The sequence below is a fragment of the Polyodon spathula genome, chromosome 17 (assembly GCF_017654505.1).
Source record: "Polyodon spathula isolate WHYD16114869_AA chromosome 17, ASM1765450v1, whole genome shotgun sequence".
Classification (NCBI taxonomy): domain Eukaryota; kingdom Metazoa; phylum Chordata; class Actinopteri; order Acipenseriformes; family Polyodontidae; genus Polyodon; species Polyodon spathula.
The window spans coordinates 8,846,479-8,868,613 of record NC_054550.1 but is presented as its reverse complement, the minus strand read 5'-3'; the positions used below and the strand labels follow the sequence as shown (position 1 = coordinate 8,868,613).

The following is a 22,135-nucleotide window of genomic DNA, read 5'->3' as shown; positions in this document are numbered from 1 at the left end:
CTGGGTGTGGTATCTGAGCTCAGGAATGTAAGGAGAGAAGGGGCCTCTGCTTGCATGTGGGGCAGGTGAATATCAGAGATAACAGATTCAAATGGAATATTTGTGATGCTTGGAAATTTGCCACAAGTACATAAGTATAGGAAAGAGAGATCATAAATGACATCATTACAAGGGTGTGTTTTGGCATATACAAAACTAAAGTGAATGCATTGTCCGGTGCTCTGTTCTTAATTGCTGTAGCCTGGAGTGTCGCGACTCTGGTCATTCAAATTTTCCTGTTCTGAGCTATACCAATAAACATATTTGACATCACTAACATGGTTGATCAGTTTCATATTTATTTCAGTAGCAATGTTGAGTTATCATGCTGAGATGCAAACATGCTCTGCAACACACACACAGTAAGAGAATTAAATGTAGATTTGTAACGGGGATTCATTACATGTGTAGGTCATCACTGAATAATAATGAGGCAAACACAGCATTGAGTATTGACACGCCACACAGATTTTAACACACGGGTGCAGACACTAAGGTACCAGCCATGGTAGATTTAATAAAGAAAACAAAGCTACAAATAAGTTTGCCACACAAGAAAGAGATGTCCCACTGTTTGGGTTCAGCATCCCCTAAACTAACTTGCTGCTGTTGCTCCAGAAGTCCCTGCCTCCCAGTGAGACTGTATCATTGTGACGGTCTTGGCCGAGTACAGCCGTCACAGGCACTATCTTGCAGTTGAAGGGATCCCTAGCAGGTAGTCCTACAGCGCAGACGCTCTGCTCTTCGATGTCAGCCAATCCGGAAACCCCGATCAGCTCAGCGCCTACCTGCTCAAACAGTTGCCTAAGAACACATCTCCTGTTGCACACATCTGTGCAAGAACCAGCAACAGGACTCGCCACGTCACAAGATTGAAGACTTGTACTGGGAATGGCAATGTTTTTATTTAATTAGTTATTTATTTTTTAACAAAAAAATACAAGGAACCACAAAAATACCCAAATACACATTTTCATCAAATTAAAATGTATTCCTACCATAGGACAATGAAGACATTGTTTTTACAGGTCAGGAAACAAGAAGCTTACCACCACCTCTTGAAAGAGTCTTCTGTAATATAGAAACAAATTATTGCATTGATGCATTCAAGTATAGAGAAGGGTCAAACTAGAAAAAATGAAAACAATCAATATATTTTAAAACATTTATGGGCATAGAAATGGGTAAAATATAGGACTGATACAAAAGTATTTGTTTATTTATTTTTAAACTTTCCTTGCAGGCAGTCCTCACTGGTAGGAATGGGCTTTGGAGCAGTTTTGTCAACTTGAGGGTACATATCTTTAAACCCAGATCAAAAGAAAACAATTTAAAAAGTGGATCTCCTTATCTACCACCAATAGAGAAAACTATGGGCCACTTACCTTTTTAGGCTTATTTAGAATTGAGCAGATTTTTTTTTTTTTTTTTTTTAAGTTTAGAACTGTCCCGACCTTCACTGAGCCGTTTGTAGCTCTATTATAATGTATGAAGAGAGCTGATTTTTAGATATATTCTTGTTATTTGACAAATTACCTCCCATCAGTGATCATGCCATTAATGGCAGATGATCAATGTACATCATTATAGCATCCTGTCAGTAAAGCATGCTTTTCTTCAATACTTGGTGAACACACTAGGCTTCTGCAAGTTTAAATAACATTCAGGGTTCTCAGGAACTGGTTAATATCGTTAACTTTTGCAAGTGGTAGCTTGTTGAATTGCCAAAACAATCACGTCTCTGCAATAGGAGCAACCAGGGACTGTTAAATACACGCCGATTTGAAGAGACTCATAACCTTTTGCCCAAATAGACAAACAATGCATTATGCATTATATTATACCACATGCACCCTTTTTAAGAGGATTAAAGTACAATTATTTAATTAACAAATATATTTTTGTAACTTTACTGTTCTGTGTGGTAGAATTACACTATCAATTGGATGATAAAGAGTAATACGTCATGCTAGTGAAGAAAATCCAGGAACCATGGTCAAATTTAGAATGCATCCGATTATTTTAATATCAGATTTTAACAATACATCTTTTATCCCAATTGACCATCAGGTCTCATGCCCATTAAGTCACATTTCTAATGTTTAACAAGTACTATGGTTCAGAAAGCCTATTAATTATTTGGCGCTGCCCACTTTTACATAATCAACAGAAAGACCTCTGAAGAAATATATTAGTCATTTAGCAGATGCTTTTATCCAAAGCGACTTATAGATTTGCGGATGAACTCTGCACCATGTCTGCTGCTGCAGTGTCACTTACAAATGGACCTCGGTTTTACATCTCATCCGTAGGACCGCTGGTAATTTGCATAGATGGTTTCAGAATGAGAAATGAAATCCAGCTGACCACCGAAACACTTACTGTTACACTGAAGCAGAACAGTTAACTGGAACAAGAGTAAGATCTGTGCTACTTTATCATGTGGAAAGTCTCAACATTGTACAACACTTTGATTAGCTTTTAACCTGCATTTAAATGAGAAGACCATGACTCTGTTTTAAGTGGCAGTGGGACACTGATGTTAGAACAGAGCAAGCTTTTTCCAAGACAAGTTTTGTGGTTCTGGGGCCAATGCCACATAGGGTAAAAGGAATGACACCAAATAAATAAATAAATAAATAAATAGATAAAACCATTTCCGTCAGGCGATTAATGAAAGTGTATGTGTTTAATTAATTAAAAGACACTAAAATGGTAACAGTATATCCCATAATCTACCAGGTGGCCTCTCTCCTGGGCCAGCGTAATTCACAAGCAACCATTGTGCTTTTGAGACTGATCGCAGCACCGCCACCGAATCAGAATTCAGGACCTTTTCAGAAATTTTAAAACGACTGCAAACCATTTTTGAGTTCTAACTGATACAGGTTCTCAAATATTTGTGTGGGAAGGGGGTGATTGTTGGTTGAATATGTAAATCACCCAGCACTGGATATGCTTTTCTGCTGCTCAATCAATTTAGAAGTTTTGAATCAAGGAAAAACAGGTATACTTGGACTCCTGCAGTCCATACTATAATTCAACAAAGCCCAAAAACACAAGACAATGTGTTCTATGTGCTTTTAAAACCTCTGAAATGCCAACTACGTTTACTTAGATTTAGACAGAAGGCCCTAAAACCGCTTGGGTTAAGAACAGTGCTTTGTGAAAAGGGTAAAGATAAGGTTTTGGGTCATTGACTAATTTATTCTCCAATTTAAACACTATTCGAGTAAAATGCAACATTACCTAGAAGTCATTATGACTACTTTCAATACAGTACATATTTTAATACCAACTTATATGGTATGCATTAACTAAAGCCTTACATTTGAACTAATATTACTTTTAACTTCTGTACAAAGACTTGGTCTTGCAATAAAAAAAAAATCTACCTCTCAGTCTCTTGTGCTCTCCCTTTCAAAGTTGACAGACACACTCCCTAAAAATAAAATTAAAAGTGAATAAAAAAACGATAACTGTATTCCTTATTGATTGGCTTGCTATTGCAATATAAAGCATCCCATATTGTATTTATTATACAGACTTATGGAAGGTGAGTTGATTCAACTGTACTTTTTTTTTTTTTTTTTTTTTTTTTTTTTTTATTAAAAACCTGGACTTACTGGTCATGAGTTTCAGGCAATTCCCAGGCAGACTACAATTAGCTGATCCATTCTGTAGCTACCACATGCAGATTATTCAGAATTGACTACCGAGATGCCAGGAACCAACGCAGTACAAGAAACTTGATAACATGCAGCAAAATTGCTAGTATAGTCTTTATGCATTGAATTTAAATATAATACGTACTTCATATTTTTTCAATGTGTAAAACAGCCAGTACGCAGCTTACCTGTAGCACTGCTTGTAACCCTCTCTAAAACAACAGTTAAACTGAAAACTGAATTTTAACTGTATTAAATTAAAATTATGGCAGTGCCATAGCGGTTATAAAGTATAGCAATGGCAGGACCATAAACTTGGATTTAATTAAGGCTACAGTTCTTAAAGTAACACTATTTTGTGAATAAGGCACAGCATTTCAAATAAACTAAAAAATGCCTTTAGTCATTTACCTGAGAGAACTGAACACCTGTATGCTGGCTTATGGTTTCTGCCGTTGAACATATTACAGCGCACGATGAAGTCAGTTAAAACGTATTCACTGTATGATCCACTGCTGCTTTGATGGAGGTTTTAGTTAGCACAGTTTGTTAATTTACTACGAGAGAAGGTTTTGCAATCAGCCTCACCCGCTGCAAGTACATCTTATGAAAATATGGAGGGTGTCTGTGTGTGTGCGTGTATGTATGTATGTATATGTATATGTATATATATATATATATCAGACATGGTAGGCTGGTAGTACCTTTGGGGATTTGCAAGAATATTAAGCAAAGTAAAATAAACTCATTTTATAACTGAAACTTAGCACTGTGTCAAAATGCATTTCTTTTTTTCTGACAAACATTTGTCAGAATTCCTCTTAAACACATTAATATATTCTTCCCAGTTTGAATTTCAATAATAAAAAGAATGCCACAAATGATTGCTGATCTGAACACTACAGTTTTTCTTCTGTACCAAAAAGAAATAGTGATGCAGCCACTATCCAGCAAAGAAATGACGCAGTGCCATGTCTAGCAGTGTTTGTAGAAAAACCTGGATTGTAGCTGGCTACTTTTCTGTTGCTTTTGCACAGCGCAGAAGTGATCCTCTGCCCCTTAGTGCGAATCTGCTCAGCTCCTGGATTTCAATTCTCAGAGATTAGCTACAGATAAATAGTTACTGTAACAGCAGGCAGTCAGTGGGGTTGGATTCTGACTGCCTTTTACAGTTTCCTTTGTTTTGCTTTCATCGTCGCCTTTTTTTTCATCTCCTCCTCCAATCGCAACTCCTCCTCATCCTCCTTCATACCCAAACGCAAACTAAAAGTAGAAGAAGAAAAAATACATGGCTTGTTAAGGTGATCAGTGGCTAAGTGCTTGGGGAGTTGGGGAGCCCAGTTCCAATAAACGATGTTATCTCGTTTTTTGTTTCTTGGCTTTTCTCTTTTTTAGTTCCTCCTCTTCTCTTCGCATCTCTTCCTGGTCCTCAAGTACGGCTAGTTTCAGGCTACCAAAGGGGGAGGGAAACAACAACAAGGCAAGTAAAGCTAGTGCCAATGCTGTTAAATAAACCCTTACACCTTCCAAATACGGTAGTGAAAATCAGGAATGCATGTACACAAGGGTATGGTGGAAACAACCTTAACTAGGGGTCCAGATTTTAAGGTTTTATTTAATTTTCAGTCTATAAAAACTCAGAAAAAGGGGACAGCATTTATGGGTGAAATTGTGTTCCCTTTAACTTGAAATTCCCTTTGAGGGCAGAAAGAAGGTGATATTGGATAAACGAAATAAACACATTTATTAGTCCATCAACATTTTATATTGGGATGTGAAGTTGTATCACCACACCCCTTCACATACAGGCCCTAAATTTTCATCTGATGTGTGAATATGTATGTAACGAATATACCTAAAAGGTTATGTATATTAAAACGTAACTTAGAAAACATTTGAATTAAGGTGTTATTAATTGATTTTGTACTTGATCGTAATCTGTTGCTCTATATTACGCATTCACTAAATATTTTGAATAAACTACATTTGTGGTTCCAATTAATAATCTTAGATGAGGATACAAATCTATAAATAAACTAATTCATAAATACATCTGCAGCCAACACTGTCTTGTCTCCATTTACAGTTGAATTAATGCAGTTGTTTAAACATAACTCTGTGTTAGAATTTACTTAAAAGGTGATGCGTGAATCAATGTCAAGGCATCTACTTTCTCTAAAGTAATTGCTTGTTCAGCCTGAAACACACTGCTGTGTTGTACTGGTCCTCGATGTCTTAGATCAACAAAGCATAAAATTCAACTTAAGTTTTATCAGCAGACATTATCCAACTGTATTCAGCTGGGGTTAATACAGTCTTTTCCAGCATTAACTTAGTTATCTGAGAAATACTGAATTTATCTTCAATCAAGAAAAGTTTAATGCCAGGGTAAAATACTTCAGTACTGAAAATTACAACTTTACAAGTACTAATCAGATTGACCCTTTAAGAAGAATGAGAGCAAACTTTTCAATAGGTCAGTAGAAATACAGTTTAGTAGTTTTACTGCTAAAATTTCTTTAATGTATAGCGGTAACAATGTTAACCAAGTTCGGTCGTTAGATCAGAACACGAAGAACGAAAATTAACCCTTTGCGGTCCTATGTCGGACCAGGTCCAACATTACAATTTTCCCTTTCAGGTCAGATATCATCAAAAAGACTTCATGCACAGGTCTGTAGTCGTCTTTTTTCTAGTTGGTCTGTAGTCATTCTGGAAAAAGCTGAGAAAACCTTTCAATGGACGAGTGAGACCGATACGAGCCGGGAGGGCTTTGGGCGGATGTGAACAATACACTTAGCCCCTGCATCACAGAGATAGCACGAACATAAACAAACAAGATAACTGCTTCCGCTCAATGAGTATCACAAATTTGTAGAGCTTTTTGAGATGTTATAGTAATAAAATAATGACTTTGATCGCATTATTGAGGAATTTGGTAATAAAACGAGTTATCAGGAGATGATTTATCAGTATGCACAACTATGAAGAGGTATGTGATCAATACAGAGAACAAGGGGTGGGGCGGGGCTGGAGACGCAGTACTGAGTGTCCTGTTGATATGCAGTGCCTTTTAAACCTGTTTTACTGTGAAAAAAATACTTTTAAATAGCGGATGTAAAATAAATAGCGCGTGTGAAAATAAACTGGATCTGACGCGTCTGACAGGAGCTGAATAAATGGACCGCAGAGGGTTAAGAAGGTGGTTGGATTTGAACACAAATTTCAAGGCAAAGTGTGGTGCAGTAATAAAGCCTTCTGAACTGCAGGATAAACTACTGGAAGGATGCCTGTGAACATGCACTTGGCTTAATATGAATCTCTGGCTGCTCATCCACATGCTAGCCTAAGGGTATGGACAACATTACAAAGGCAATAACGGAGCTTTTATTAAACCCTACAGTACTCTTACCTCCGAGCCTCCTCCTTTTGCTGGTCTTTCCAACTACTTTCCATGTAACGCAAGGCATAGTCACTTTCATCTTTATATCTGGAAAAAAAGGGCAGAATACATCAAGATATTTTACAGACAGTTTAACCCTTTAAGGACTGGGATGGTGTTAACCCAATCATACTGAAGTGGGCTTCTAGGACCGCGATCGTGTAAACACGATAAAAAAAAGCACTTCATTTTTTAGACTTGCAGGACTTTGCAGTACAGGCTTGAAACAAACATCAATGGATAGGGGAGGGACTGACGGTCACTTCCGGATACTTCCCCCCTGTGTGACGTCACTGAGAGGGGAATGGAGTGTCTAAAGGGCGGAGACAGTTTATAGCAGCCCGCAGAAACACATCACAGGAACTTGCTTAGCGCTAATAAAAAAAACCCAAAAAAAACACACTGTAAATGTGATGTATTTGACTTAATTATATTAGAACATTTATTCTGTCTTGTGTGTTTTAATATATATGTTTTTACATTTATAAAGAAACAAGTGGATATAAGCATATACTATTTTACTTAACTAAATGTATCAGGTACGTTTTTTTCCTTTATTACTGATAATAAAATGAGTAACAATTAATTTATAAATATTTGAGAAAATAAAAATCTATAATAGTGTCCATTATTGCTTATAAAGACCCTAAGAATAAACGTGTATTATGTCATTGCAATCACTCAGGTGAAACAATGCCTTTGCCCAAACATCAATATTTTTCAACAAAACTTTCAGGAAGTATTGCAAGGTCCCTCTGGTCATAGAATAACACGTTTTTATACATGTATCTCTAAGAATACATAATTACTTAACTTTAACAAAAAACGAGATATTGTGCTGAAAACAAAAAAAAAGCAGCTAAAAGTTTGTATGGTTTCTGAAGTACTTTATAATGATCCCAAGAGTGTTGTGAAAAAAAGTACACCATTTGCAAGATGCTACTGTAAAAAAAATTGTGAATTTTTATAGGAAGACAGTCAACTATAGCTAAAAAGCGCCTGGTCCTGGGGAAATATCCCACTAAAAAATGCTTGGTCCTGAAAGGGTTGATAGAAAACTGATAGAAGTCTAAAATATTTCACTGAAAAAGGTAAAAAAATTAAAGCTGTGGAGGATTCCTGAATGGAGTTCTTCTGGTGCAAGTATTTCACAAGAAAATCTGAATTTCCAACATCCAAATCATCTCAAAGCAAACCTAAATTGAACATCTAGCATTTTTTTGTTGTTGAAATGCATTGGGATCCTTTAGTTTTATACATCAATATTGTGTCCCTACCATTTCACTATTTTTCTTACTTCGATCGGTCGTATCCAAAGATTTCACGGATATGTTTTGAGACTTCATCTTGATCTCCCCCCTCGTCATCGATAAAGTCCTCCATTTCGGAATCGTACTCGTCCTCATCATCGTCAAATTTCCGTTTGTAGCTGGAGGTGATGGGGGGCAATAGGGGACCTAGTAAAGACAAACATCATCTAAGCAGCAGAACTCTCAAGAGGCTCAATTTAAACTCCAAAAATGATTTCTCATTTCTAACTTGCAGCCCTCTTCCATCAATGGGTGATCTGCTGAAATTCACCAATATTGAATACAAAATAGTGAAACAGAATGGTGCAATAATTTCTAAACTTATTATTACTACCACAAGGGACTTTGGGAATACTGTACTGCAAACTGGCACCATCGTGAGGTGCAGGTGTCAAAAACCAATGACACGATCTAAAAATAAATAAATAAAATAGAAATAAAAAAGATACCTGGAGGCCTCATCATGGGCCTGTGACCTGGATGGGGTCTAGGTAGCCTAACCCCATTGGCGGGTACAAAGTCCTTGGTTGAAATGGTTTCTGACACCACAGTGCATTGGGGCCTTCCTGGGCCAGAGCCCACAGTGCTTCCTGGTCGGGCAGGTGCCACTCCTCCAGGTCTCATTTGTCCACTACTTCCAGGTCGAGCATGAGGATTGCTTCCAGGTCTCCCTGGCTCACCATTCCGAGGTCGGTCCTGCTTACCATTTCCATATTGGCCAGGACCACTACTTCCTGGTCGGGCCTGTGGATAACTTCCAGGTCGCACTTGACCATTAATTCCAGTTCTGCCCTGCGGATTACAGTCAGGTCGGCCTGGTCCACTACTTCCAGGTCGGGCTTGAGGATTGTTTCCAGGTCTCCCTGGCTCACCATTCCGAGGTCGGTCCCGCATACCATTTCCAGGATTGCCAGGACCATTACTTCCTGGTCGGGCTTGCGCACCACTTCCAGGTCGTGGAGGCCCTGAGCCTCCTGATTTTGTAGGACCATTAGCGCTTGTGGGTCTGACCTGACCCGCACTTGCTGGTCGTCCCAGACCTGAGCTTCCTGGTCGCGCTGAGGCAGAGCTGGAACTGCTTCCAGGTCGCACATGAGCACCAACCATCTTTCCAGAAGGTGGAAAGTTTCCTTTCTTCTGGTTAAGGTCACTGCTGGTAGAGGACCTCTGACCCCCACTTGAGGAAGGCCTAGGGGCAGAAGATTTGGCAGAGGAATGAGAGTTGGAGCTGTGTTTTAAAGAGTTTTTGACACTACTGGCACCTGAGGAGCTTTTGCTGGACCCAATCAGTCCAGGCCTGTGCCTATCCCCCTGAGACTGCTTGGCAATAGACGAACTACAAGGTCTTTCACTGGATGAAGGCGGTTTTGGTTTCTTGCTCACCACGCCATTGGGAGGGAGCTTCTCAGCATAACTTTTAGACGACAGCAGCTTTCCGCTTCTTACATCCTTGTCTGGCAAACTCTTCTTTGAAGAGCTGGAGACCACCTGGGACCTGCTGTCTCTCTCAGGCTTCCCTTCCTTTCCTGTCTCCTGGACGTATTTCTTATTCTTTCGCTCCAGGAACTCCATCTCCTTCAGTTCCTCTGCAGTCCTTAGCTTTTCTTCAGTCTTCTTCATAGATTTCAGCTCCACTGGTTCAAATTGCTTCTTTTGCGCCAGCTTCAGGAGCTCTGCGAAGTTCATGGGGGGAGGTGCAGGCTTTGCTGCAATAGGCTTCTTGGAGGCTTTTTCGGGCTCTCGCACTGTCGTTCTGTCAGGAATTCTTGCTGTCATTCTTTCTGTCTCTTCCCCATCATCCTCGTACTCTGACTCAGTTTGTGAGTATTCATAATAATCCTCCTCATCACCTATCCCGCTGCGCTCATGCCCTTCTGCATTTCGCCGTCTTTCCTGTGCCATCTCCTGCTTCGAACGCCTCTTCTTAGTTGGCTCAACAATGGGGACGCCATCGTAGCCTCTGAAGTTGTCCTTGGTGCGAGAAGCCATGGCGCGTGCTTTCCGGTCAGACTTCATCTCCACTCGCTTGGCAAGCAGCTCCTCCTTCTTTCGCTTGCTTTCTATTTCTGCCGAGAAACAAACAAAAAGGTGGTCAAGAGATTGCATTTGGCGCAGCTGGGGCACAACACTGTTCTGCAGGTTTGAACAGATGGCAGAGAATTAGTGAAATGTTGAGTCCAAGAATGACTTTTGATTGTATGCATGAGCCTGGCAAGAGTATTTATATTTAAAAAAAGTAATTTTTACTTGCAAACAGGTCTTCTATATCAATTATTCTGGCAAAGTTGGGCGTGCACTAAAGTGAGTTTAATGTTGAAAGAGCATTCTTCTAAAGAAAAACAGAATTGCAACTTACAACCAGACTTGGTCCTAAACAACATCTAAATTTTACATCTGAAACAATTGCTATTGTCAAATTAGTATTTTAAAATAGTCTTCATTACAATATGTCCACCTTTCATTTTAACTAGAACCCATACATTTTTAAACTGCTTCATTATGAAAATGAAAGACATACTATCGGAACAACTGAAAAGGTTTATTCACGAACATCATACCTAACATTTACATCACAGAAATACCATATTTAAATGGAAAATTAAACATAAAAAGCTTTATTTTTACAATGAGCGCATATACAGCATGACTACAAACAGAGAAATATAATTACAAATTTTAAAAGAAATGGGTGTCCATGTACAGGTGTAAAAAGCTATATGTACACACAACTATAAAACCAAAATCATTGTTTCTAATACTACGTAAAAAGAAAATATAACACTAGTTCTGGTATGATGGCTGTACTGTACTCTATGGATGAGCGTACGTGTCTGCCAGCTAACTGCCTGCATCCAGGAGCTGTTGTAAACACAGACACAGTTCCATTGAACATTATTGTGTAAATTGGTACATACAAACCTGTAAAACAGATTTTTTTTTTTACTAAAATAACATAAAAAAAGAATATAACATACATTTCACATTAGGCATATAAGTTGTTATGCTACCTGTCATTCGAGTTTGCTGTATGCATCCGAGTGCAGCTTGCCGTATTCCAATTAAAATGACTACTTTTAAGATTAAATATTTCATTCTGATATATTCCCAGTTGCATTTGTGCAACAAAACTAAGGATTGTTCTCTCCCAGGTACATTGAAAAATAACCAACTAGGCTTTCACTGAGTTTGCATCTTCACAAATCCACAATCATAGCAATCTCTGTCTCATAGTCAGTCTACAAAGAAAGGCTTGAAATAATAATAAAAACGTGTGCTAGGAGGAGGAGGCGTGTCTTTTTTGCCGCATTCCCCAAAAAATAGAATATATGTTACACTATATTAAAAAGGACATGTATTGTAATGCATGGGTCACACTGACCCACGTGGCAGTTCCAGGTAGAACTATTTATAAAACTATATCATTTTTGCGATTCTGGATAGCAAACGCCGTCAGGATATTTAACATATTTAGGAAAAGTCAAAAACAGACACACATATACGACTTACAATGGAAGAGTAAATAACATTTTAAATCCAAAACAGGCAAAATTGACCTGCATGGTGGTTCTAGTGTTAAAACAGGCACACAAAAAAAACTGTTGGCTCCTGGACAGCACACTGCAACAACACACACAGGATTAAACCACATCGCTGGATTTTCCTAAACGCATCAAACAATGCCAGTCTTCTAAAATGCAAAATGTTTTAAAAAAAAAAAAAAAAAATGTATCTGTTTATAAAAGCTTCATTTGTACTTTTAAATAGGAAACTAACTAGGGATGGGAATTTTAAACGTTTAAAACGTATAAACTCTAAAGGAGCGGTCAAACATTTAATAATTATGCTAGACATAGCCAGTCAAGTGACAAATTTCAAACATATATTTTTTTAATGTGATCATTTTAGTAATTTATCAAGTAGACCGCCGTGTATCCGACTGTGGTGGTGCCAGAGCAAGGTGGATATTATAAAAAAGGAAGGGGTTTGGCATTTGCATCCAAGTAGTTTTTTCTAATTGGTGTAACTGAAAAGACTGACAATGGGGTGGATGTTATCCTTGGTCCATCTGGCGCTTCAGTGGCGCACTTTGTGTTCATGCTGTAATAGGCGTGGCATGGTATCCAGTCCATGTGGTAAGAGTGTTAATGACAGTGTTAATGTTTTTTTCTGACATTTGTTATATGCGTCACCATTTGAAATTAAAACATTTAGAGTGGGCTGAACAAGGCGTGATCACGTTATCCCCTATGTGAAGGACAGTGTGTGCAAATTGTGAATGCAGCAGTTCTGAAATAGATGTAAGATTATCCCAGTATTCATCAATTGCAAAATAAATTATTACTTTGTCCTTTACATGTCTGTCTTAAAGTCTAAAGTACATAGCTCTAGTGTCACTAAATACCGCAAGAGACAATGAAACCTGTCCTATTAAATCGTAATGACAATTTCTCAAATTATTACATAATTTCAAAATATCATTCTTCACCTAGATTACATTTTTTTAATTAACCTTAAAAAAAACAAATATTCTAAAAACATAATACCATCTATAGATATATATATATTTATATCTCCACTGACAACTTTAATTACAACCACTGTTTGATTGAAGAGGACATTTAAATATAACATTTCAACATATACTTTGGTGAGTACGTGTTTTTACTTTGTAGTTAAGTCATTGCGATGTTAAAATGTTATTGCTTATTTAGGGTTTCTTTGCTTAGAAAATACTAACCAGGGCTGTCAGTATGTAATATGTGTATGTATGCAAATATGGTTTAAAAGCTGACACTGCACAGCATTTAAACATTCATAAAAATGTACCAAAATGCACACACTAAAACAAACTTCTTGGAACCAGCTAAGATAAAAAAGTATGGTAGACTATCCGCTGTTTGTAAGGTGATATACCTTTTTTTTTGTTCTCATTCTGCTGCTTCTTCAGGAAGGCTTGCACTGCTGCAGAATGCACACCTTTCACTTTCGGGTCCTTTTTGGGGGGTCCCACTGACAGGCTGTATCGCTTTACCTGCAAAAATAAAATAAAAAGAATAGTTTGAAAATGCACGTGCACACAGTTGAAGAATTTGGCATGGGTTGTAGCGCACCCTAAAACATTGTGCAACCAAATTAAAAATGTGTTATTACCCTTGCTGAGGTAGACTTAAAAGACCAAAACATTGCAATTATTTTTTGAGCCATCCATGGTTTTAATAAATTTTAATATTATTTATTATTAATATTATATATAATATATATATATATATATATATATATATATATATATATATATATATATATATATATATATATATTATGAGCGCTATCACCTCTACGTCGCGAGGTAGTGGAGATTGCCACAGCGTGATATTGGGCGAAACGGTGTCAAGCTTACTTTGTATTGAGAGATGAAACCTGTAAAGGACCATTTAGAGTTCTGTTGTTGGCTAATGACTGAATGTACAAAACAATTCACAATGGTGTTGAAGGATATTGTCCTCCAAATACATAGTAGTTTTATGAAAAATAACATTCTGTAAAATGCTAATTAAAATCACACTTTGCTTATGACACAAAGAGCCGCAAAGACATGCCGGGAATAGATATATTTACCTACTTATTGAAGAACGGTAGACACTTAACACTTGGAGTTGCACAGGACTCCTGAAGCCTTACAATGCATCAAAGTGAAACATTTCGTCATTAGCCAACACTTGGTTATTCTTGTGATTTACCAGTAAATGTCTAAAGTAATGAAGGCACTCATCAGTGGCATTTACAAGTAAATCTTAAGATTTGCCAATATTCTGACTTCTACCATAACATACAATTTAAGCACGTAAATTACATGTACAGAATGATTCCCCCTGTGTCTTTGCACATTTATTTCAAGTGTTACACTTGATGATCTTTTTTTTTTTCAGTGTGTTTAATCAGGACTGACAGTGTAAGTGCAGTACACTTCTCTGGAGCTAGTTTTGGGATGTGTGTTTTCTCTCAGTTTCCAGATTCAAGATGAACTTACTTTACTAGCAGAACCCAGGTCTACATTTTTGTCTATGGTTTGCATTTGTAAGCAGTATAGTCCTGCAATAGGCACACTGGTGTTGCTAACTATGAATTCATGACTTGGTTTGCCATCTCCAGAGAAACTGCTCTCAATGGAACCAGTTCTCAATGGAGCAGAATACTACTGTTGTCATGACAATCTGGTTTGGAAAGACTCTGAGTACACAGTTATATCCATTCACACAAAGGACGCACAGGGCATTGTACGCTTAGTTTAATCAGTTATAATAAATATCAGTTTTGCTTTACGAACACGTCATTTTGGAAAAATTGCAAGATGTGGTGGAGGGCAGGACTAGACCTGTTTCTAGCTTCAGTAACTCCGTAGTTTAGTCAATGGCAGTTTATGGTTTCTAAAGATCCTCATTATTCAACACTTTCAGTGGACTATCCTGGTATAATGATGGGTGAGCATGAAAAAAACTGAATAAAATATAAGAGGAGGCGCCTATACCAAGACAGTTAAGCGAGTATTATGTTACTTCAGGAAACTGTGACCGTATTGTTTTTTTTAAATTAAATAGTTCAACACCAAAAAAAATGGTAAAGCGTGGTTCAGCGAGTGACTTAAATCTGAACCTCACAGATCAGCAGATTTGAGTCTGATAAAGCATCTGAATGCTAGAGTGGCATAAGTCCTAGGGGAACATGCAATAACTTGTTCTTCCTCTCCCAGTAATATAATAGCTTTCAGACATACGAGAGACACATGAGACAGAAGGGAACTCTACTGATCATTTCACATACATTATATATATATTATTATACACACACACGACCATATATGCACACACATATATATGTATATGTGTGTGTGTATGTGTATATATATATATATTATATACACAGTACCAGTCAAAAGTTTGAGTACACTTGCTGGAAACTAGTTTTTTTTTTCATGTTTTAGGTTGTATATTTTTCCGTAAATACTTGAAAATGAAAACACATGTTACAATATACAAAAAAACATACCATAAGGAGTATCAAAGCAATGTTCAAGAAAATTGAAATTTGTCTCTAAATCTTGGATTCCTCAAAATAGCCACCCTTTGCTTTAATAACAGCCTCACAAACACGAGGCATTAGGTTAACAAGTTTCAGCAGGAAATCACCCGACATGTCTTCACAGCTCTTCTGCAGCAATTCCAAGAGATGTAGGGCACTTGTGGGTAGCTTTGCTTTGACTCTTCTGTCCAGTTCGTCCCATACAAGTTCTATGGGATTGAGGTCTGGAGACTGGGCAGGCCAGGTCATTAGATTGAGTTGTCCTTCACTTTCCTTCTTCGCCAGATAGTTCTTGCACAACTTTGAGGTAGAAGGACTGCCCAACTAGCCGTAATCCTGATGGAATGGCATGTCTCGGAAGTATGCTATGACTGCCATGCTGATTGAGCTTGCCATGGACTTGGTAAAGACCACTAACTCTGTCACCAGCAAAGCAGCCCCAGACCATGACACTGCCTCCTCCATGCTTGACAGTGGGACCACACATACAGAACTCATGCGCTCACCCTCTCTGCATCTTACAAATACTCGGTGGTTGGACCCAAATATTTCACATTTTGAGTCATCGATCCATAAGACCGACTTCCACTCCTCAAATGTCCAGTTTCTGTGTTTTTTGGCCCAGGCAAGTCTCTTCCTCTTTTTCTGCATTCTTAACAATGGTTTCTTTGCAGCAATTCTTACAGTTAGGCCAGCTTCACGCAATCTCCTCTGAACAGTCGATGTTGAAACATCTGTACTTCTAGTAGCATTTAGCTGAGCTTGTATTTCAGGGGCAGTTAATAGCCGGTTTCGCAGACTTGAGACTCGAATTAACTTGTTCTCTGATTCCGAGGTCACCCATGGCCTGCCTGACCTTGTTCGGTCCTTATGAGTGCCAGTTTCTTCAAATCGTTTGATGGTCTTGGCCACAGCAGTTACAGACACTTGCAAAGTTCTTGCAATTTGTCTTAAAGATTGACCTTCATTTCTTAAAGTAATTACAGTCTTTTTTCTTTGTTTAACTGAGCGTATATTGCCATTTTCTGAATCCTTACATTCAGGAATGACAAACTTGTGCCTATGCTACCTATATTTATAGTAATCATGGTCCTCACCTGTTAACAATAATTGGTGACAAAAGGATAATTAGGTAACAGCTAGTTAACTCAGAGAACATCTAACAAAGACACATTTATACTTAGGCCAGTGTTCTAACACTGTGTTATACACATTTCAGACTTTTAACTGACAAGGGCTTCAGACTGAAATCCCCTTGCTTTGGGTGACCATTTCATTGAAATTGGTCCAAATTAGTGTTCACTAAAGATGCATGCAGTACAATATATTACAAAGATAGAAAAATGTTTTAATTAGTTTACTTTAACAGTGTTACTCCTAGCAACATCTTTTCAAAATGTGATACACCTCCAACCCCGTTTCCCTAGCTTTCCGTTACCAAAAAATAAATACAAAAATAAATAAACACAAATAAAAATAATACAAAGCTACATAAGACATTTTAATGACAGGAATAAGTTATTTAGCCTATCAAAGCTCACAATTTCCCTATTAACTAAGTTGTATGTCTAGCAGCTAAAAATATCACAAGGTATTATGGTTAATTTATTCCACACATTAATATTAAATAACGGTACCCAAGTGTAGATAGTTCTCTGGCATATGAAACAAAATTCAATTCTATTTATTGTTTTACTTTAAAACTAAATAAAACACCCCTGCTGTGTAATTAAGTTATTACATTTCAACAATATGTACAAACAAGTGATTTTTATGTTTTTTTCCCCACATCAGGTTTTTAAAAAAATCCCTGCTACAAGTCATTGTTTTGAACCTTGATAAAGTATCAGTCTTGTTTCAGCTAGGAAAAATATGTTAGGCCCTGTCCACACTATGCCTTTAAACCGTATTAGTTGCACTTAAACTGTCTCAAAAGTGCTAAATACGGTTTGCGTCCACACTATACAGTGTTTAATACCGTACTTGAGACCACCTCAGGGGGTAGTCTTGAGTCTGGTTCCAATTAGATCCCATCAGGTAGTGTGGTTTTCAGAAATGTGGACGTTTGTAATACTGCAACTACATTTTGTGTGTATCCTCCAGTATCCCAAAATGCTTTGTTGTATGTTTGGCGAAATACTGGCGCCTGAAGGATTTTCCATCAGTGTACACCCCGCAACTGGTATTCATTTTTATGCCTTAAAAATACATAAACTGTCAGAACATCTCTGTTAAATTATTGGGGGAAATAACAAAAGCACAACATTGAATTAGGCGACTGCAAAAATGAAATGCGAGTTAAAAGTAGTATCAGATGAACAATTCATGTAAATTGTCAGCTGCTTGAAATAAAATTAAGGGGACCAGAGGGCGCAGTCAAGGTATGAAGTTAAACAAAGATTGTTTTGCAACCAACAGCTTTTTTCTGAGTTTCATTATGAAAACAGAATCAGCTCGATTTGTTAAAGGGATCACCAGATTAAAAATAAAACCGGAAAACTGCAAGCCCTGCTTGCGAATTTGCATTTACTTTTTCCAAAATACTTGTTTTATTTCTTTAACAATATACACCTATTAATATGAAGCAAAATGCATTTTAAAATAAAATACAGTGCATGGCGGGATACTATTGTATTAATTTCCACTGTTTATTGTGCTGCTAGCAACTGTAACTGAACTATTCAATAGTGTGTGTATGCATTAAGCCCAACTAAACATGAAGCAGTACTTCACTGTGGACGCTTTGAGCTGGATCTCGAGATTGGTTATGTAGTGTGGACAGGGCCTAAGTAAAACTAATTTTACAAAATTGACATCCTTCTGCTGTTCATACCAAGAAATGAATCCATCTGTAGCACTGCTGTCTTGGCGTCTACTCCACAAGTTTTTGGGGTCTCTTCTTCCTCTTTGCCACTGTCGTCACGGTTACTGTTGTCCAATTTGGCTAAATGTGTGTGTGTGCGCGCGCAATGCAGGCATTATACATTGGCAATAACATACTGCATTACAGAGATAAAACTCATCACGTAGCCACACATAAGTTCAGTCACAGATAAATTAGGTTCTACTGTGTGTATAATTTATTTATTTTATATTATATTATATATCTCTCTATATATACACATACAGTGCCTATAAAAACAGGCTACACCCCCTTGAACTTTTTGCACATTTTGTTGTGTCAGTGCCTCAGTTTCATGCATTTAAATTAGGATTTTTTTCCCACTTATCTACACACCATACTCCACAATGTTAAGGGGAAAAAGTTTTTATTGAAAAAAAATTATATATTAAATACAAAATTGAAAGATCATAATTGAATAAGTCTCCACTCCACTGAGTTAATACTTGGTGGAAGCACCTTTGGCAGCAATTACAGCTATGAGTCTGTTGGGATAGGTCTCTACCAACTTTGCACACCTAGATTTGGCAATATTTGACCATTCTTCTTTAAAAAACTGTTCAAGCTCTGTCAAGTTCCTTCAGGAGCGTTGATGGACAGCAATCAAGTCATGCCACAAATTTTCAATGTTTAAGTCGGGACTCTGACTGGGCCACTCAAGGACATTTACCTTTTTGTTCCTTAGCCACTCCAGTGTAGCTTTGGCTGTGTCTTTTGGGTCATTGTCATACTGAAAAGGTGATCTTCCATCCCAGTTTCAGCTTTTTTGAAGAGTGCAGCGGGTTTTCCTCAAGGACTTCTATGTACTTTGCTCCATTCATTTTCCCTTCTATCTTGACAAGTGCCCCAGTCCCTGCCAATGAGAAACATCCCCATAACACGATGCTGCCACCACAATGCTTCACAGTAGGGACGGTGTTCTTTGGGTGATGCGGTGTGTTGGGTTTCTCCCAAACAACGCTTTGTATTTTGGCCAAAAAGTTCCATTGCAGTTTTGTCAGACCACAAAACTTTTTGCCACATGGCTACAGAATCTCCTGAGTGTTTTTTGCATACTTCAAAACGGGATTTAAGGTGGGCTTCCTTCTTGCCACCCTACCATACAGGCCAGATTTGTGGAGTGCTTGGGATATTGTTCTCACATGCACACTTTGACCAGCCTTGGCCATAAAAGCCTGTAGCTCTTGCAAAGTTGCCACTGGCCTCTTGGTAGCCTCTCTGATCAGTCTCCTTGCTCGGTCATCCAGTTTGGAGGGACGGTATGATCTAGGCAGGGTCTTGGTGGTGCCATACACCTTCCACTTCTTAATAATCATCTTGACCGTGCTCCAAGGGATAGTCAAGGCTTTTGATATTTTTTATACCCTGCCCCTGATCTGTGTCTTTCAGCAACTTTGTCCCAGAGTTCTTTTGAAAGTGTCTTGGTGCTCATGGTTGAGTCTTTGCTATAAGTGCACTACCCAGCAGAGGGAACCTACAGCAACTGCTGAATTTATCCTGAAATCATATGAATCACTACAACTTAACAGAGGTGGAGGCCACTTAATTTGGTGTGTGATTTTGGAGGCGATTGGTTATACCTGAGCTAATTTAGGATTGCTATTACAAGGGGGTGGACACTTATCCAACCCAGCTATTTTAGTTTTTATTTTTAATTAATTTTCTACAAATTTCTAGAATATTTTTTTCACTTGGATGTTGTGGGGTAGATTGTGTAGATAAATTAAAAAAAAAAAAAAAAAAACTATTTTAATTCCAGGCTATAAGGCAACAAAAGGTGAAAATTTTGAAAGGGGGTGTAGACTTTCTACACATGCAATATATATATATATATATATATATATATATATATATATATATATATATATATATATATATATATATATATATTAAGCTGTAGCGGTATGTGTTCTTACACTCCCAAAATTACTTCACTGTAGCACTATACTGTATTGAAGTACAGAGACTTTAACAGATGATAGCCTATCCTTGGCTTTGGACAGATAAGACAGTTATGTGCAGCTGTATAGAACAAAGTAACAGCCAGCACAAAAAATAAGCTTGGTTTGCAGTTTTGCTTCTTTGATGAACAGCAGTCCTAAAACAAACAGCTGTAATGCCAGGTTTAGTTTATGTTTCAGCCTAAAGTGTCTGAACCGCAGTACTCTACTGTGTACTGTAGGGGCCTTAAAGTTAAGCCACTCAACACTGAACTTAAGAGCCTTTAAAACACCCATAGGTGCAGGTGGGACGTGAAAGACTGTCTTCATCACCAGTGGTTAGCAACATTTGGTAAATGTATTCTGTGGTAAAGTAGAGGAAGTAATATGTTTTTAAAAAAAATGGTTAGAATAAGAATTATAAATGCTTACACAACTAGCAAAAAACAAAAACAAGCACTTACAAGAATAAAACAGAAAACAAATACATATGAATAACAAAGCAATCTTAAGGAAAAAAAAAAAAAGTTAATCTCGCCAAAACAAATTTGTACAACGAATCCAGTTAGGCCACCCATGCTCTGCATACAATTTAGCAAAGCAAACTAAAAAGCATCCCCCTTTTAAGTTGTGGAATCGTTTGACTAAAAACATGTTAGTCAAACATTAGCGACTTCTGTCAGCGACATAATTACTTCCTGCAATAAGCTGCTATCGTGATTCTCCGTGGAAGTGTTATTTATACTGCAGCCTTGGGAATAATGGGTTCAAAGAGCAGTCAGCTGTTACAGGCCAGGGGCATAATACACTGCATTAATGAGGAGGCCATGAAACAAAACAATTGTAATGAATTATTTCACAATGCTTACTTGGCTTTGCAAGACTAACACACTGCCATTTGTGTGAATTGTAGCTGTAACTTTAAAATATTCTGCTTAAGTCTACGAAGTGAATGTTAAGATGGCAAAATTAACGTAAATTTTGCAACAATTAGTATAGCTTACCATGAAACCTCAGTAACAGTATATTGCAACCTTTCCTCAAAGTTTGTTCTTACCGGTAAGTGGCTCAGACCCTGGTTTTCAGAAGCCATGGACAGGATGGTGTTGAAATCCATGGTCACTTTTCCTTGCTAAGTAAGTCCAACAGCGGCGAGAGAGAAAAAAAAAAAAAAAAAACAATAACCCCCGAGTAACACAACCTCTCTCCAGCACACCGACACCAACACGCACAAAAAAATCCAAAAAACTAGGATGGGGACAGTAACACCCTGGCAAGCACTCAGTGAAGCAGAAGGAACCGTGGTTTTGGTGCTGTTTAAATTAAATAAAAGCTCCCGCAAAACCGAAAGACATTTCTCGAGACTCTCTCGATGTGTTTTCTCTCCAGGATGTCTAATCTTCCCCGTCGCACTCTGTGGTTAATACGTCAACGGATTTCTGTGTCATTTCCGTTCTCCTGTTAAAAGATAGAGGTGCTTGAGAATTTGCTTTCTCCAAAACAATTACTTTATTTAAAATATATAGTACAGTCATTGTCATTATTAATTTAGCTAGAGAAGGGTTACCAAAAAAGTGGTAGAGGGAAGGACCTAGGGAAGGGTCTGCTGTGCCAGCGATTTATGTTCCCCTTAGTTGAAACCATACCCTTGGTCCTCCTCTAGATCCTTTCCTCTCATGGGAACTAGCCTCAGCCAGAATTAAATATGTGTGGTGCTGCTGACTAATATTATTAAAGATTAAAAACCAGAGATGTAT

At 37.8% G+C, this 22,135-nt stretch overlaps 1 protein-coding gene across 2 annotated transcripts; it reads right to left on the bottom strand.

Annotated features, from left to right (window-relative positions):
- On the bottom strand, nucleotides 1-21,852 carry LOC121330052 (protein SPT2 homolog). Of its 2 annotated transcripts, none has more exons than XM_041276301.1 (6): nucleotides 21,436-21,846; nucleotides 13,374-13,491; nucleotides 8,909-10,525; nucleotides 8,447-8,606; nucleotides 7,120-7,197; nucleotides 1-4,970 (listed from the first exon to the last, which is right to left on the bottom strand). In XM_041276301.1, the coding sequence occupies exons 1-6, from the start codon at nucleotides 21,493-21,495 to the stop codon at nucleotides 4,874-4,876; spliced, it is 2,130 nt and encodes a 709-aa protein (XP_041132235.1). In that variant the 5' UTR covers nucleotides 21,496-21,846; the 3' UTR covers nucleotides 1-4,873. The 2 variants fall into 2 exon arrangements, with proteins under 2 accessions (XP_041132235.1, XP_041132236.1); XM_041276302.1 differs by lacking the exon at nucleotides 1-4,970 and adding an exon at nucleotides 4,977-5,157 and having other exon boundaries at nucleotides 21,436-21,852.
- Nucleotides 21,853-22,135: the final 283 nt, after the last annotated feature.

Excerpts from the sequence above, each read along its gene's own strand:
- LOC121330052 (XM_041276301.1), bottom strand. The coding sequence starts at position 21,495 with ATGGATTTCAACACCATCCTGTCCATGGCTTCTGAAAACCAGGGTCTG. Across the intron at positions 8,607-8,908 it reads GCCCATGATGAGGCCTCCAG|GTCCCCTATTGCCCCCCATC; the intron begins GTATCTTTTTTA and ends TGTCTTTACTAG. Across the intron at positions 4,971-7,119 it reads CAAAAGGAGGAGGCTCGGAG|TTTGCGTTTGGGTATGAAGG; the intron begins GTAAGAGTACTG and ends TTCTACTTTTAG.